This window comes from Notamacropus eugenii, chromosome 3 (assembly GCF_028372415.1).
Source record: "Notamacropus eugenii isolate mMacEug1 chromosome 3, mMacEug1.pri_v2, whole genome shotgun sequence".
Taxonomy (NCBI): Eukaryota; Metazoa; Chordata; class Mammalia; order Diprotodontia; family Macropodidae; genus Notamacropus; species Notamacropus eugenii.
In genome coordinates, this window is record NC_092874.1 from 362,013,471 (window position 1) to 362,029,923 (window position 16,453).

The window sequence follows — 16,453 nt, forward strand, 5'->3', positions numbered from 1 at the left end:
CTGAACACGTGTTTCTAGAGGAAATCCACAAGAATTATGAACTGAGGATGGTAGACAACATACTTTCTACTTCAATTCAGCTCAATTTCACCAACTCTGACCTGAATCTATGAGTTAAGTTTGCTTCCCCAAACCCTCTGATTTCTTTTTGTACTCAAAAAAGAAAGAAAGAAAGAATTTGATGGGAAAAACAAAGCAAAACAAAGTAATGCATCTAATTCAATCTGTAGTCTTGCAGGCATATTTATCTACCCCTCATGTAATATGAAATGTACTAATAGAATTTTTAAAAGAATTGACTCCTTGTATGAAATTCCCTAGTTTAGAATGTCATGAGAAAGTTTCAGTCAGTCACCATCTTAATGCAAGTTCAATGTGAAGGAACTGGGTCCTGAGAATGTGAGAAAGGATGAGAAATAATCACTTAGAATTATCCTTAAATGCACAAATTGTCATAGTGTTTTACCTTTGGGGGTTACAAACAAACAAAGAAACTTCTAGGGTCTATTGAGGTGAACCACTCTTAAGTGACTCGTACAAATGACATCTTTTGCATTAAATGGTGAATGTTGTTGATTCAGGAAATTTACTCCCTAAAGTTGACTGAAGGTCCTTCAGTCTTTGTTGAAATCCCAAGTACATTTGTCTAGTCTTTAAGCAACACATGACAACTACAACCAGTAGATGGCAGCATCATTTCAATCAACTATGCACTGGTTTTTGTAGACCCTTGGCCTCACATGGAATAAGAAACTTTAGGTGGGAATTGACTATTCCAGCAAGGAACATGGGATCATTTGGAGGGTGGGAAGATTCTTTAAATTTCACCCTGTTCTGGTGGTCTTGTCTCCAAGAAGAAACATTCCCCTGAAATCCTGAAACATTCCCCCATGTCATTCCTTCTCACCTCTGGCCCTCCTGGGATGCACAGGGCACTGGCTTCTCAGGGCTTACTGATGTGACCAAGACACCCACTGTAGCTATGAAAGCATCTTCAAACTCTGTCTGCCCTGACTTCCATCACTCCCTGGCTACAGCAGACACTCCTCAGTATCTGAAGCAATCCCCAGTGAGGATGTCCACACACACAATTTTCTTCCTTCCTTCCTTCCTTCCTTCCTTCCTTCCTTCCTTCCTTCCTTGCTTCCTTTTTTCCTTTCTTTCTGTGAAAACAGTGGACCACCATCGATGTATTATGATTACATTATCTCCTCCTTCAGGGACAAGCTAGGAAGCCAAAAGAAACAATTTTTTTCATGAGAAAAAGTGGACAGGAATGGATCAATTGTGATTACCTTATCTCTTCCTCTCTCAAATCCTGTGAACACATCCCTCTTCAAAACTTCTCCACCAGGGCCAAAATTTTGACGTTAATTCATGACTCCAAAACCTGACTTTCCTCCATGCCGTATGCCCAACCAGTTACCAAACCATGTCATTTCTTACATCACAGTATGTCTCATATATGTCTCTACTCTACTTATCCAGCTACTTCTAGAAGACACTATTGCAATAAATTCCTAATGACTTTCTCTGCCTCCAGTTTGCCCGAATGTCATCCATGCATTTTCCTCAAGCACTGACCATGTCACTATCCTGATCAATAAATGTCAGTGATTCCCTAATGTCTCTAGGATGAAACATTATTTTACTTTTACTTTATTCTTTTTTATTTGTATTGCTGTCTGCCCTGAAAATCCATAATATCTATGTATGTATGTATACATATTTTTTTTTCTTCTTTGGAGGAAGGAGGAATATGAGTATGGAATATTCCATGTCAAATCAGAATCAGTTAATTTCTTGATTAACCTTGGTAAACTTTTCTCTTTTTTGTTTATAATAAAATAACAATAACAAGCACCATTGACATGGCATCTACTATATTCCAGCCATTGGCTAAGGATTTTGGATGTATAATTTCATTTTCATCCTTACAACTATTCTGGGAGGAAGATGCTATTATGAGGCAAACCGAGGATAAGCAATTTGTCCAAGGTTATGTAGCTTTCAAGAGTCTCACGAAAAATTTGAACTCAGGTCTTCCTGACTCCAGGCCTAGCACTCTATCCATTGTGCCACCTAGATGCCTCTGTTACAAAGGACAGCTCACTAAGGTGAGGGAAGGTAATACTTTGTTTTTCCTTCAGAAACAGACAGATACACACACACACAGACATATGTATGTATACATGCATTTACATATTTATAAATAAAGGTGATAAAAATGTAAATAAATGTTAGTTCTAAAAGTGGGTTGTATTTTGGAAGGTAATGTGTGAAAACTTGAACGGTTCCGGACCGGGGACAGAGTTCTGCATCCTCATTATGAAGAACCTCTTTTCCTGCTCCTACATGTTGCCCCCTAAGCTTCCATAACATCAAAAGATCATATTACTATTGCTTTGGAGACATTGCTATCAAGGTCCCTTTGAGACCATCTACTCCAACACCCTCATTTTACAGATGAGGAAACTCAGGCTTAGAAAGGTGAAGTGATTTTCCCATGGTCACCTAGGGAAGAAGTGCTAGAGACACGATTGGACACAGATCCTCCAACCACAAAGACAATCTTCCTTTCACTGAAACCCAGTGAGACTATGGGGGTGCACGCTAAACATGATAAAAATGAAAGCAGAAAAAGTGATTTTCCCTTCTGGCCACTTGTTCCCCCTCCACAAAATCTTCGAAAGCTCAAGTGATGAAACAGATCAAAAGGAAACTGAAAGCACATTAAATGTGATGAAAATGGAAGCAGAAAAACGGGTCTCCCTACTGAACAAAAGGAAATTCAGCTCAGTACAGTACAATGCGATGATGTCACCAACTGAGAATGTGGATTGGAGCTAAGACAAGCCACAAGCCAAGAGTACGACCACGGGAGATGCAGTAGATTCTAAGTGACAACAAAAATTGTCAAATCTGTCCTCTCCTACAATCTAAGCTACCCCAAAGCAGGCCTTCAATAGATCCCCCACAACAGTAGTGGCACCCTGTTTTCCATGTTAACAACTCATAAAGGGAAATCCATGAGATTGAAATTGCCCAGTTTTACTCTGCCTTATAGACAAAATAAAAATTATTTTTATTTATTAAAAATTATTAAAAAGTCTCTTGGACGTTTATTGTTAAAAGTCATCCTTGATTCAAATGAAGATATAGTCATACCTATGTTATTTTTGATCCAATTTTGTCTGTCCCATACAACAGGCCTGAATCACAGAATATGAGTGGTAGAAGGGGCCGAGTATCTCAGAAATTATTTCAGTTCAATAATTCAGTTCAAACACCTAATATTCGATAATAGTATGTGCTTAGGTTCAGATACACACACAGAGAGCTGTCTGTTATAGGCACGGTACAGTGGAAGGAAGAAGACAGAGAAGGTATCACAGAAGAAGTCACAGTTGGGCACTGAACATGCAAATGCCAAGAGACAGAGGAAAGCACTGCAGACACACAGCTACAAGGATGTAGGAGATGGCAGGATGAGACTAAAGTAGTCAGATTTGGACCCAAAAGGAGTTAGAATACTTAGCACCTGAGTATTTTGCAGCAAGTCACTTAAATCTCTGAGAATCTTGGGTTTTCATCAATAAAATCAAAATAATATTAGTTTCCTGTGTGTTCACAAGACTTTGCAGAAGTATTTTGTAAACCTTAAATTGTTGCATACATATAAATTATTGCTATTATTGCAATTATCACGACACGATGGGCAAAGGTGGAGGAGGACCTGAACTTTGGTGGGTTCAGTAGTGAGGAAAAGGACGGGCAGGTGGAAGGAGCAATTCCATAGGTGATGCTGATGAGCTTCTGTAACTGACCACACTTTCACCACCATGTGCTAGATTCTGGCGAGATACAAGATTGCCAGAATAGATCTAGTGCTGAATTTAGGGGCCCTTTTACAAGTAAATCCAATGATGATTTTTTTATGGCATCTTCTAAAACCAATGTGGAACGTAAGAGGAGAGCTCTGTAATTCCAAAAGGCATGTAATGATTTCCCCTCCATAGAACTGTCCTGTCGACACGACATAGACACGATGTCACTCTCATCAAAAAGTCTGGGTAGTTGTTCCAGATGGATATGGAGCTTATAACCCTAATGAATTGTCCAGCCTATCTGAAAGTGAGCCTAGTTGTAGATACAAAAGTGACATGTGCCAACCTAGTGAAGAGCTCCCTGGACATTTTCTTTGAGGAATGGACCACACACAAAGTTGCTGGGACTCCTTCAAAGCCTTGGCAACCTGGTAAGACTGAATAGAGCTTGAGACCTACTTCACATAATCTTTAAGAACACAAGGTCTGCTCCACACCCCATTTTTACCATGATGAAGTGTTGGAATAGAACTGTAGTGAATTTCATAGCAATGAAAGGAGGATCATTGATGGTAGACGGTTATCTGCAAGAGAAATCATAAGGACTAGTGACATGTCAAGTTTTCTGAATACAAACAATATCTATTATGAATAATAAAATAGCTAGCACTCATCTAGCCCCAATGAGTTTTACAAATTTTGTCTTAGTTTATGCTCACAACACTCCTCACATGTAGCTGTTACTATTATCCCCATTTTACAGATAAGCAAACTGAGGCAGATAGAGCCTTAGTGACTTGCCAAGGGTCACCTCAACAGAAAGTATCCGAGGCCAAGTTTGTAGTCAGGTCTTCCTGGCTCCAGGTCCAGTTTTCAATTCTCCAGCTGCCTCTTTGATTAAATTGTTTTAAGATAAAAGGGTTAATTGCTAATTAAGGAGGAATAAAATGGAAGATTGCTATAAGCCAATAATTTTATGGAAGAAGCCAAAGAAAAAGGCTAACTTTGCTCTACTAAAAGAACTACTCTGTAGTCTGGACAGTCTTTTGGTCATATAGGCTTTCATTTAGGAGAGAAAGTTGATTCTGACAATTAGTTCCTTTTCTACTATTCAATGCCCACTGAAAGTCTTGCGGTTTTGTGGTCTACTTGTGTGTACAGCACACAGGTCAATTTCTTTCTAAGCACCTAAGAGAAAACAGCAACATAGTAGCAAAATGTAGATGACACAATGAAAGCGAAAATGAGAACTGAAAAGTGGGAAATTCCTGTGTTCAAGAAAATTGTGGATGGCATCTCTCAATAAATAGCTGACACCCATAGAGGAAAGCCATTCACACTGCAGACCTTGGAAGAGTCAACACAGCCACCTCCTTACAAATTCGCCCTGGCCAATAGCACCATGGTACAACTGGTCCTTCTCCTGTTCCTTTCTGCTGCTGTCTCTTCTGACCAGTATGATTCACTTCGCTTCCATCAAAGAAGAACCAATCACAGGAGTTTGAGTCTCCTGAAGGAAATGATTGGAAAAATTCATCCAGAATGTCTACAGGAGGGAATGGACTTCAAGATCCCTCAGGAGATTGTACAGCCCAAGCAATGCCAAAAGGAGAATGCCACCATGGTCATCCATGAGATGCTCCAGCATATCTTCAGCCTGTTTAGCAGCAAAAATGCCAGCCCTGGTGTGGATGAGACCATCACTGAGGCATTCCTCGATGGAATCGATCAGCAAATGGTACATCTGGAAAAGACTTTGAAGGTCAATAGCACCTGGTTGACTGCAGACAGCATCTTGCCTCTCAACAATTATTATCAAGGAATAATGAACTATCTGGAAAGCAAAGAGTACTGCAGCTGTGCCTGGAAGAGAGTCCAGGTGGAAATCAGGAAGAATTTTCTCTTCCTCTTCAAATGGACAGAATGTCTCAGAAACTGAAAGATCTGGAGATTTCCCTTCAGAAACTAGACAGTGCGTACAAACGTTACAGGTGTTCCTAAAACCAACTGCTGCTGCTGGGAATAGGTGCCATCCAACGTATTGGACTTGACATGAAATCTGGACAGTTTTGCAGTTTTGTTTATTTTTCAAATAGTCATTTATTTATTTATCCATGTATTCATCCATCCATCCATTCATCCATCCATCCATCCATCCATCCATCCATCCATCCATCCATTTATTTATTTATTTATTTATTTGAGACATGTATTTATGGGTATTTTTTTACCTTTGAACAATAAATTATTTTTTAATCTCATGTGTTCACTTGCCTTTTCAACTCCATTCATTTCTTCACTAAGTTTAAAAATAGTAATTTAGCCGTTGTCGTGCACTAGGCACAATGCTTCTGTATCTTTTTTCTAATTCAGTAATTTCTTACTCATTAAATTTCTCCTTTTTCTGGAGTTCTTCATTTTATTTTGGGGTTTTCAGAAAAAGAAAGAAGAGCTAAGAATTTAGAAAGCAAAGTCAGAGGAAGCTCTTTCTGAATTTGCCCTGACATATTTGGCTTCAGAGAGCTTTAAAATGCGTATCTATATTTTAAAATATAAGACAAGGCCCTTGCCCTCAGGGAGCTTCTAGTCAAGGGAAACGCTCTCCCCTCCCCAACCCCTCCTACCCCTTTCCACACCTTCTTTTTACTAGTTGAAAATATGGTCCTTCCCTTCAGGACCTCTCATGTGTGCAAGATGCTGTGAAAAGAAAGGGTTGTTATAATAAATGGAAGGCTTTAGGTGGGGAGTTCCTTCACTGACATTCTTCCTTCTGTGTCATATTACTCACCTTTCATAACATTCAGTTTAGGAGTTTATGGAGATGTCTTTTCCTCACAAAGTTACAGTTTCAAACCTCCTACTCTTAGATTTCATGAATTTTTGTCTTTCCTGATCAAATTTCATTGCAGAGAATAGGCTCCTCTGCTCACTCTACATCTTCCCTCTCTCGTGGAGGGGAAACTACCATTAATGGTCCTCTTGGACCATTAATGGCTACTTACTTTCCTAGCTCTTTGGTCACACACAGGGGAGATGCTGTGTCTTGGTTTTGTGTCTCACCAGCCTCACCCATTGTCACCTCTGCCTTCCTGTTCTGGTTTGATGCTCCACTTATGCCTGACATGCATCAGGAATCTCTTCCATCTTCTCAATGAATCATTAACACAGAGACCTGCATGGTCCACACACGACCTGTGCTCTCTCCTGGTGCCCTGCTACAGCTCCCATTACCATCATGGGCCCTTGGTAACACTGGGTGAAAATGCCTATTTGGTGCCATTTAGTTATTTTCTGAACACGTGTTTCTAGAGGAAATCCACAAGAATTATGAACTGAGGATGGTAGACAACATACTTTCTACTTCAATTCAGCTCAATTTCACCAACTCTGACCTGAATCTATGAGTTAAGTTTGCTTCCCCAAACCCTCTGATTTCTTTTTGTACTCAAAAAAGAAAGAAAGAAAGAATTTGATGGGAAAAACAAAGCAAAACAAAGTAATGCATCTAATTCAATCTGTTGTCTTGCAGGCATATTTATGTACCCCTCATGTAATATGAAATGTACTAATAGAATTTTTAAAAGAATTGACTCCTTGTATGCAATTCCCTAGTTTAGAATGTCATGAGAAAGTTTCAGTCAGTCACCATCTTAATGCAAGTTCAATGTGAGGGAACTGGGTCCTGAGAATGTGAGAAAGGATGAGAAATAATCACTTAGAATTATCCTTAAATGCACAAATTGTCATAGTGTTTTACCTTTGGGGGTTACAAACAAACAAAGAAACTTCTAGGGTTTATTGAGGTGAACCACTCTTAAGCGACTGGTACAAATGACATTTTTTGCATTAAATGGTGAATGTTGTTGATTCAGGAAATTTACTCCCTAAAGTTGACTGAAGGTCCTTCAGTCTTTGTTGAAATCCCAAGTACATTTGTCTAGTCTTTAAGCAACACATGACAACTACAACCAGTAGATGGCAGCATCATTTCAATCAACTATGCACTGGTTTTTGTAGAACCTTGGACTCACATGGAATAAGAAACTTTAGGTGGGAACTGACTATTCCAGCAAGGAACATGGGATCATTTGGAGGGTGGGAAGATTCTTTAAATTTCACCCTGTTCTGGTGGTCTTGTCTCCAAGAAGAAACATTCCCCTGAAATCCTGAAACATTCCCCCATGTCATTCCTTCTCACCTCTGGCCCTCCTGGGATGCACAGGGCACTGGCTTCTCAGGGCTTATTGATGTGACCAAGACACCCACTGTAGCTATGAAAGCATCTTCAAACTCTGTCTGCCCTGACTTCCATCACTCCCTGGCTACAGCAGACACTCCTCAGTATCTGAAGCAATCCCCAGTGAGGATGTCCACACACACAATTTTCTTCCTTCCTTCCTTCCTTCCTTCCTTCCTTGCTTCCTTCCTTCCTTCCTTGCTTCCTTTTTTCCTTTCTTTCTGTGAAAACAGTGGACCACCATCGATGTATTATGATTACATTATCTCCTCCTTCAGGGACAAGCTAGGAAGCCAAAAGAAACAATTTTTTTCATGAGAAAAAGTGGACAGGAATGGATCAATTGTGATTACCTTATCTCTTCCTCTCTCAAATCCTGTGAACACATCCCTCTTCAAAACTTCTCCACCAGGGCCAAAATTTTGACGTTAATTCTTGACTCCAAAACCTGACTTTCCTCCATGCCGTATGCCCAACCAGTTACCAAACCATGTCATTTCTTACATCACAGTATGTCTCATATATGTCTCTACTCTACTTATCCAGCTACTTCTAGAAGAAACTATTGCAATAAATTCCTAATGACTTTCTCTGCCTCCTGTTTGCCCGAATGTCATCCATGCATTTTCCTCAAGCACTGACCATGTCACTATCCTGATCAATAAATGTCAGTGATTCCCTAATGTCTCTAGGATGAAACATTATTTTACTTTTACTTTATTCTTTTTTATTTGTATTGCTGTCTGTCCTGAAAATCCAGAGTATCTATGTATGTATGTATACATATTTTTTTTTCTTCTTTGGAGGAAGGAGGAATATGAGTATGGAATATTCCATGTCAAATCAGAATCAGTTAATTTCTTGATTAACCTTGGTAAACTTTTCTCTTTTTTGTTTATAATAAAATAGCAATAATAGGCAGCATTGACATGGCATCTACTCTATTCCAGCCTTTGGCTAAGGATTTTGGATGTATAATTTCATTTTCATCCTTACAACTATTCTGGGAGGAAGATGCTATTATGAGGCAAACCGAGGATAAGCAATTTGTCCAAGGTTATGTAGCTTTCAAGAGTCTCACGAAAAATTTGAACTCAGGTCTTCCTGACTCCAGGCCTAGCACTCTATCCATTGTGCCACCTAGATGCCTCTGTTACAAAGGACAGCTCACTAAGGTGAGGGAAGGTAATACTTTGTTTTTCCTTCAGAAACAGACAGATACACACACACACAGACATATGTATGTATACATGCATTTACATATTTATAAATAAAGGTGATAAAAATGTAAATAAATGTTAGTTCTAAAAGTGGGTTGTATTTTGGAAGGTAATGTATGAAAACTTGAAAGGTTCCAGACCTGGGACAGATTTCTGCATCGTCATTATGAAGAACCTCTTTTCCTGCTCCTACATGTTGCCCCCTAAGCTTCCATAACATCAAAAGATCATATAACTATTGCTTTGGAGACATTGCTATCAAGGTCCCTTTGAGACCATCTACTCCAACACCCTCATTTTACAGATGAGGAAACTCAGGCTTAGAAAGGTGAAGTGATTTTCCCATGGTCACCTAGGGAAGAAGTGCTAGAGACACGATTGGACACAGATCCTCCAACCACAAAGACAATCTTCCTTTCACTGAAACCCAGTGAGACTATGGGGGTGCACGCTAAACATGATAAAAATGAAAGCAGAAAAAGTGATTTTCCCCTCTGGCCACTTGTTCCCCCTCCACAAAATCTTCGAAAGCTCAAGTGATGAAACAGATCAAAAGGAAACTGAAAGCACATTAAATGTGATGAAAATGGAAGCAGAAAAACGGGTCTCCCTACTGAACAAAAGGAAATTCAGCTCAGTACAGTACAATGCGATGATGTCACCAACTGAGAACGTGGATTGGAGCTAAGACAAGCCACAAGCCAAGAGTACGACCACGGGAGATGCAGTAGATTCTAAGTGACAACAAAAATTGTCAAATCTGTCCTCTCCTACAATCTAAGCTACCCCAAAGCAGGCCTTCAATAGATCCCCCACAACAATAGTGGCACCCTGTTTTCCATGTTAACAAGTCATAAAGGGAAATCCATGAGTTTGAAACTGCCCAGTTTTACTCTGCCTTATAGACAAAATAAAAATTATTTTTATTTATTAAAAATTATTAAAAAGTCTCTTGGACGTTTATTGTTAAAAGTCATCCTTGATTCAAATGAAGATATAGTCATACCTATGTTATTTTTGATCCAATTTTGTCTGTCCCATACAACAGGCCTGAATCACAGAATATGAGTGGTAGAAGGGGCCGAGTATCTCAGAAATTATTTCAGTTCAATAATTCAGTTCAAACACCTAATATTCGATAATAGTATGTGCTTAGGTTCAGATACACACACAGAGAGCTGTCTGTTATAGGCACGGTACAGTGGAAGGAAGAAGACAGAGAAGGTATCACAGAAGAAGTCACAGTTGGGCACTGAACATGCAAATGCCAAGAGACAGAGGAAAGCACTGAAGACACACAGCTACAAGGATGTAGGAGATGGCAGGATGAGACTAAAGTAGTCAGATTTGGACCCAAAATGAGTTAGAATACTTAGCACCTGAGTATTTTGCAGCAAGTCACTTAAATCTCTGAGAATCTTGGGTTTTCATCAATAAAATCAAAATAATGTTAGTTTCCTGTGTGTTCACAAGAGTTTGCAGAAGTGTTTTGTAAACCTTAAATTTGTGCATACATATAAATTATTGCTATTATTGCAATTATCACGACACGATGGGCAAAGGTGGATGAGGACCTGAACTTTGGTGGGTTCAGTAGTGAGGAAAAGGATAGGCAGGTGGAAGGAGCAATTCCATAGGTGATGCTGATGAGCTTCTGTAACTGACCACACTTTCACCACCATGTGCTAGATTCTGGCGAGGTACAAGATTGCCAGAAGAGACCTAGTGCTGAATCATGATTTTTTTATGGCATCTTCTAAAACCAATGTGGAAAGTAAGTGAAAGAAATTAGAAAGTGCTGGGAAATTCCATGCTAAGAAATGAGAACTGCACTTAATACTATTTAAGAGAGAGTGGCTTAGAGGCCAGATAACCCAAGAAGTTGAGACAAAGGCTCACTGGTCTCCCATCCCAGCCAAACTCAAACTCTCTTCAGTGTCATCATGACCTCTTGGACCTTGTTGCCATTTGCCCTGATGCTGCTCTGCTCTAGCATTCTGGGCTCCCTGGGCTGTGACCTGACTCAGGCCCTTCTGGAAGTCTTCTCCCTTCTGCACCAAATGGGCACATATTCCTTGGGGCCATGTTGGAAGGACAGGACCAACTTCAACTTCCCAAAGGAAGCCATGGAAGGTTGTCAACTCTAGAGGAAAAATGGCACAGTCATTGTTCATGACACGCTCCAGCAGATCTTCTCCATCTTCAACCTGAATGCCACTCTTGCTGCTTGGAATCAGACCCAGCTCATACAACTGCTCAGTGGACTGGATCAGCAGCTGGAACAGCTTTTTCTCAGAGAGGACCAAAATGGCATCACTATACTCGAGTTAGGTTTCAGTGTATTCAACTATGGCTGATCAGACCAATATAAGCTTGGAATTCTCTACCACAGATAGGACACAAATAATCCTTGTCAGCATTTGGGCAGGATACTCTCAATTTGCACATCCTATGTTTCCTTTGAGCTGTTTCAATTGTGCTTTGCTGATACAGCACAGCACCTTCTCTGATATGGGCACACCATACTGGACAGTCCTGTGCCAGTATCTCCCATGTCACACAATCAATTCCAAAATTCTTAAGAGAGAACTTGAGAGTGTACTTGTATTGATTTTTCTGACCATCATGTGAACATTTGCCCTGTGTGAGGTCTCCATCACATAGTCTTTTTGGCAAGAATACGTTTTGTATTCAAACAATATGACCAGGCCATTGGAGTTGTGCTCCCTAAAGTAGAGTTTGGATGCTTGGCACTTTAGTTCAAGTAAGGCCCTCAGTGTCTGGTACCTTATCCTGCCAGGTGATCTTCAGAATCTTCCTATGACAGTTCAAATGGAAGCAATTCAGCTTCCTGCCCTGACACTGGTAGACTGTGCATGTTTCATAGGTATACAACAATGAGGTGTACACAATAGGCAACGGCTCTGTAGACCCTCATTTTGGTTATCTGTCTAATACCTCTTTTCTCACACATTTTCTTTCACAGCAACCCAAACCCTGAGCTAGCTCTGGCAATGTGTGTGCCAATCTCATTGTCAATGTGTAAATTCCTGACAAGTACACCAGCAAGGTAACTGAACTGATCCACAGCATCCAAAACTTCTCCATTTGTTCTAACCAATGGTTCCACATATGCATGGTATAGTGGTGGCTGATGGATCGCCTCTCTTCTCTTGGTGATAATTATGAGGCCAAAACTAGCAGAAGCAGCAGAGAATTGATCCATATTTTGTTGCATCTCATCTTCAGAGGCTGCATGGAGTACACAATCATCTGCAAACAGAAAATCATGCACCAACACTCCCTCCACTTTGGTCTTGTCTTGTAACCTTTACAAATTGAAGAACTTACCATCAGTACAGTAGTTGACCTTGATGCCGTGTTCATCCTCATTGAAAGCATTTGTCAACATGGCTAAAAACATCATGCTAAAAACATGGAAGCAAGCACACAGCCCTGTTTCACTCCATTGGTAACTGGGAAGGCACAAGAGCATTGTCCACTATCCAGAACCTGGACAAACATGCCATCATGATACTGATGAACAATAGTGACAAACTTCTCGGGGCAGCCAAATTTTCATGTAATTTTCCATAAGCCCTCACAACTCACGGTGTCAACATCCTTGGTCAGATCTACAAGCATTGTACACAGACTTCTGTTCTGCTCCTGGCATTTCTCCTGGAGTTATCAGGCAGCAAACACCATATCAACTGTTCCTTGGCCCTTTCTGAAACCACACTGGCTCTCGGGTAGATGACCATCCTCCAGGTGAAGGACTAGGTATTAAAGAGGACTCTAGTCAGAATTTTGCCAGCAGTGACTAAAAGAGAGATCCCCCTGTGATTGTCCCAGGACAATCTATTCCCTTTACCTTTACAGAGATGGACAATGGAGGCATTCTTGAACTCCTGGGGGAGAACCTCCTCTTGCCATATAACCTGGAAAATTTCTGTCAGCTTTTGTATGAGCAATGGTCACCCTTCCTTGTAAATCTCAGCTGGAATACAGTCAGCACCAGTTTTTGCCACATGAAATGAGCCTAATGGCCCTCAAAACCTCTTCTTCAGTTGGAAGTTCAACTAAGGAGGGATTGACTTCAACCTGAGGTAAACAGTCAATGGACTCAGCACTGATTGATGATGGTCTACTGAGAACACTATGGAAGTGTTCAGCCCATCTCTCTAGATTTTTGGTCCATAAATAGCTTTCAGAGAACCATAAGAACACTCTGGATTCTTCCCATCAGCATAAAACTGAATTTCATCTGCCTTCTTACTGAGCCAGGAATCTTGCATCTCCCTCAACTCTGCTTGTACTTTGCTTTTAATGGAATTAAATGCTGCCTTCTTAGAGGTGGATGAAGTATCCTTCTGGTAAATCCTGTGGAGTTCATGTTTTTCATTTTGCAGCTTCTGAATTTCCTCATCATTTTCATCAAACTAGTCTTGGTGTTTGTGAGTGTTCGGACCCAAATGAGCAAATGTAGTGCTGTAGTAGTAGTAGAAGTGTTGGTTCAAAGAGTATGGGGAGATTAATGAGTCTTTGGGCATACTTCCAGATTGCTGTCCAGAATGGTTTGATATGCTCATAATTCTACCAACAACATTCTTCTCCTCTCCTCTCCTCTCCTCTTCTTTCTTCTCTCTTATCCCCTGTCCTGTCCTCTCCTAAAACCTTAAACCTACAGTACTCTGAAACTGGGACTCCACTGGGGCCCTGCCTGAGAGCTCCTCTGGACACTTCTAGTTTGAGAGTGATTATCAGTAGTAACTGTTGCTGTTTCCCACCCAGCCTGATGTCTTTCCTTTTCTAGACCTCCATAAAGGGGCCATGCCCTGGCTACTTCTTAAACAGGCCTATTCAATGAATGGGCATTGCCTCACCCAAAGTGACTGCCTGTGAAGACCTTGGCCTAAAGGGCCCAAGGGTTTCCAGTGCATCCTGGCTCACGTCCAGTCATCCTGATGAATATCTGGTCACTGTATTTTGATGGCTCTGGAGGAGAAGTGAGCCTGGTGACCTGCACAGCCCTCACTTACTCAAAACAAAGTCAAGTGCAAGTCATGTCATCATTTCTCTGATGGCATGGTCTTCTTCCTCAATGAAGGACAAACACAACAATGAATTGCCTCAATTTCTCCACATGCCCTCTAACATTTGTTGTTTTCCCCTTCAATCATTTTAGCCAACCTGATAGGTATGATATTCTGAGTTTCTTTTCATTTGCATTTCTCTAATCAATAATGATGCATAGCTTTTTCATATGACTATAAATTGCTTTGATTTCTTCATTGAAAAACTACCTGCTAATATCCTTTGACAATTTATCAATTGGGGAATGACTTGTATTCTTATAGATTTTTTTAAAATTCTTTATATATCTGACATAAGAAACCTTTATCTGAGAAACTGCCTATAAAATTCTCCCACCAATATTCTGCTTTCCTTTTGATCTTGGCTACATTTGTGTTATTTTTTTAAAAATCTTTTTAATTTATTGCCTTAAGAGATCAGAAAGTAAACTAAATGGGCAACTATGTTGCCTTTTTTCAATTAAATCTGCTCTAGAGTTGGCTTCCCTCTCCCCAAACATCCCCATAATGTATTATAAAGGCAGAACTAACAGAAAAGCCTGCTGATGCAAGGGAACTCAAAAGTGAAAGTGAATTCAGACATGGGGATGGGATCAAATGATGCAATTTTAGCTCTGAAAGACTGTCACCCTCATGTTTCAGGGAAGGAAATGCAGCTATATAAATATAATTTAGAGAAATATGTTTCAGAGATTACTAAATCAACAGCAGAGATTGAACACACAAGGTGAAAAACAGATTGAGAAGTTGCAGATAACAGGACAATTATGATTGAATTTTCTGTCATGCTTGCACCCCACCTCATCTTTGAAGTTCACTCTGTCCCTTGACTATTCAATCTGTGCCTATTTGTCTGCTGGGCCAATCCTGCCAGTTGGTCTATTTTAAGGAAAAAACTCATGCCAGTCATGTCTTCATTCCTTTCCAGGCTCCTCTCCTTTCTCTCCTTTTTGTGTCACACCTTCCCCACTTTTGAGTTTCCTTTAAAATGTAAACTGAGAAGATCTGCCTTTATTTTTGCTTATCCCTGTAATCCCAGAACTTTGCACAGTGTCTAACGCATAAGAATTGTTTAGTAAACGCTTGTTGACTTGACTTGGTTTCCTCAACAGAAATAGGGATGTTTGGGAGGGTGTCTGGGGGGACAATGAGCTCTGATTGTAAAATGGTGAGTTTAAGATGACTATGGAACATCTAATACAAAATGTCTAATAGGCTGTTGATGGAACTGAGGAAAGAGCCTAGGGTTGGATACACACACACACACACACACACACACACACACACACACACACACAAGTTGAGAATCTTAAGCAAATAAAGGATAATTAAATTCATGGGAACCAGTGAGATTTCCAATTATAGAGAGCAAAAAAGAGGGCCAAGGATGGGTGTGGAGGCCAGCATAGCTATGGGGATAGTGCTGATAATCCAGCAAAGGAGACAATATAGGAGCAGTCAAGAAATTAGGTGCAGAACCAAGGGAGGTCAGCGTCACAAAAATGCAGAGGGGAGAATGCATCCCAGAGGAAAGCTTGCTCAGCAGTATCAGATATTGCAGAATCATCAAGGAAGATAAGAACTGAGAATTCTCAAATTTGAGAATGAAGTGATCATTAGGAATGACTTCTAAACCACACAGGAATCAGCAGGATAGTAGGCTATAAATATTTTCTCTGATCCTCATGACCTCTAAAAATTCCCCAAAATGAGAATTATTTATAAAAGATAAAGTAATTACAGCTCTCTTTATAGACTAAGATACAAAAGCCCCCAAAGAAGTACTTGCTTGTTAATTGGACAGAAGGACTCAGGATTCCATTGCACAGTTCAGCTTAACTTTCAGTTGTGTCCAGGGGCAGCTAGGTACTACAGTGGATAGAGCCCCAGTGCAGGAGTCAGGAGGACCTGAGTTCAAATCATACCCCAGATACTTGACACTCACTAGCTGTGTGACCTTGGGCAAGTCCTTTAACACCAATTGCCTCATCCTGGGTCATCTCCAGTCATCCTGATGAATATCTGGTCACTGGATTCAGATGGCTCTGGAGGAGAAGTGAGGCTGGTGACCTG

General features: G+C 40.4%; 1 protein-coding gene across 1 annotated transcript; it reads left to right on the forward strand.

Annotated features, from left to right (window-relative positions):
* The first annotated feature begins 5,229 nt into the window (after positions 1-5,229).
* On the forward strand, positions 5,230-5,766 carry LOC140496921 (interferon beta-like). The gene has a single exon (XM_072597339.1). It carries the CDS (start codon positions 5,230-5,232, stop codon positions 5,764-5,766), a length of 537 nt encoding a protein of 178 aa, XP_072453440.1.
* Positions 5,767-16,453: the final 10,687 nt, after the last annotated feature.

What these genes read in the sequence shown, in the direction of transcription:
- LOC140496921 (XM_072597339.1), top strand. Translation starts at nt 5,230, where the DNA reads ATGGTACAACTGGTCCTTCTCCTGTTCCTTTCTGCTGCTGTCTCTTCT.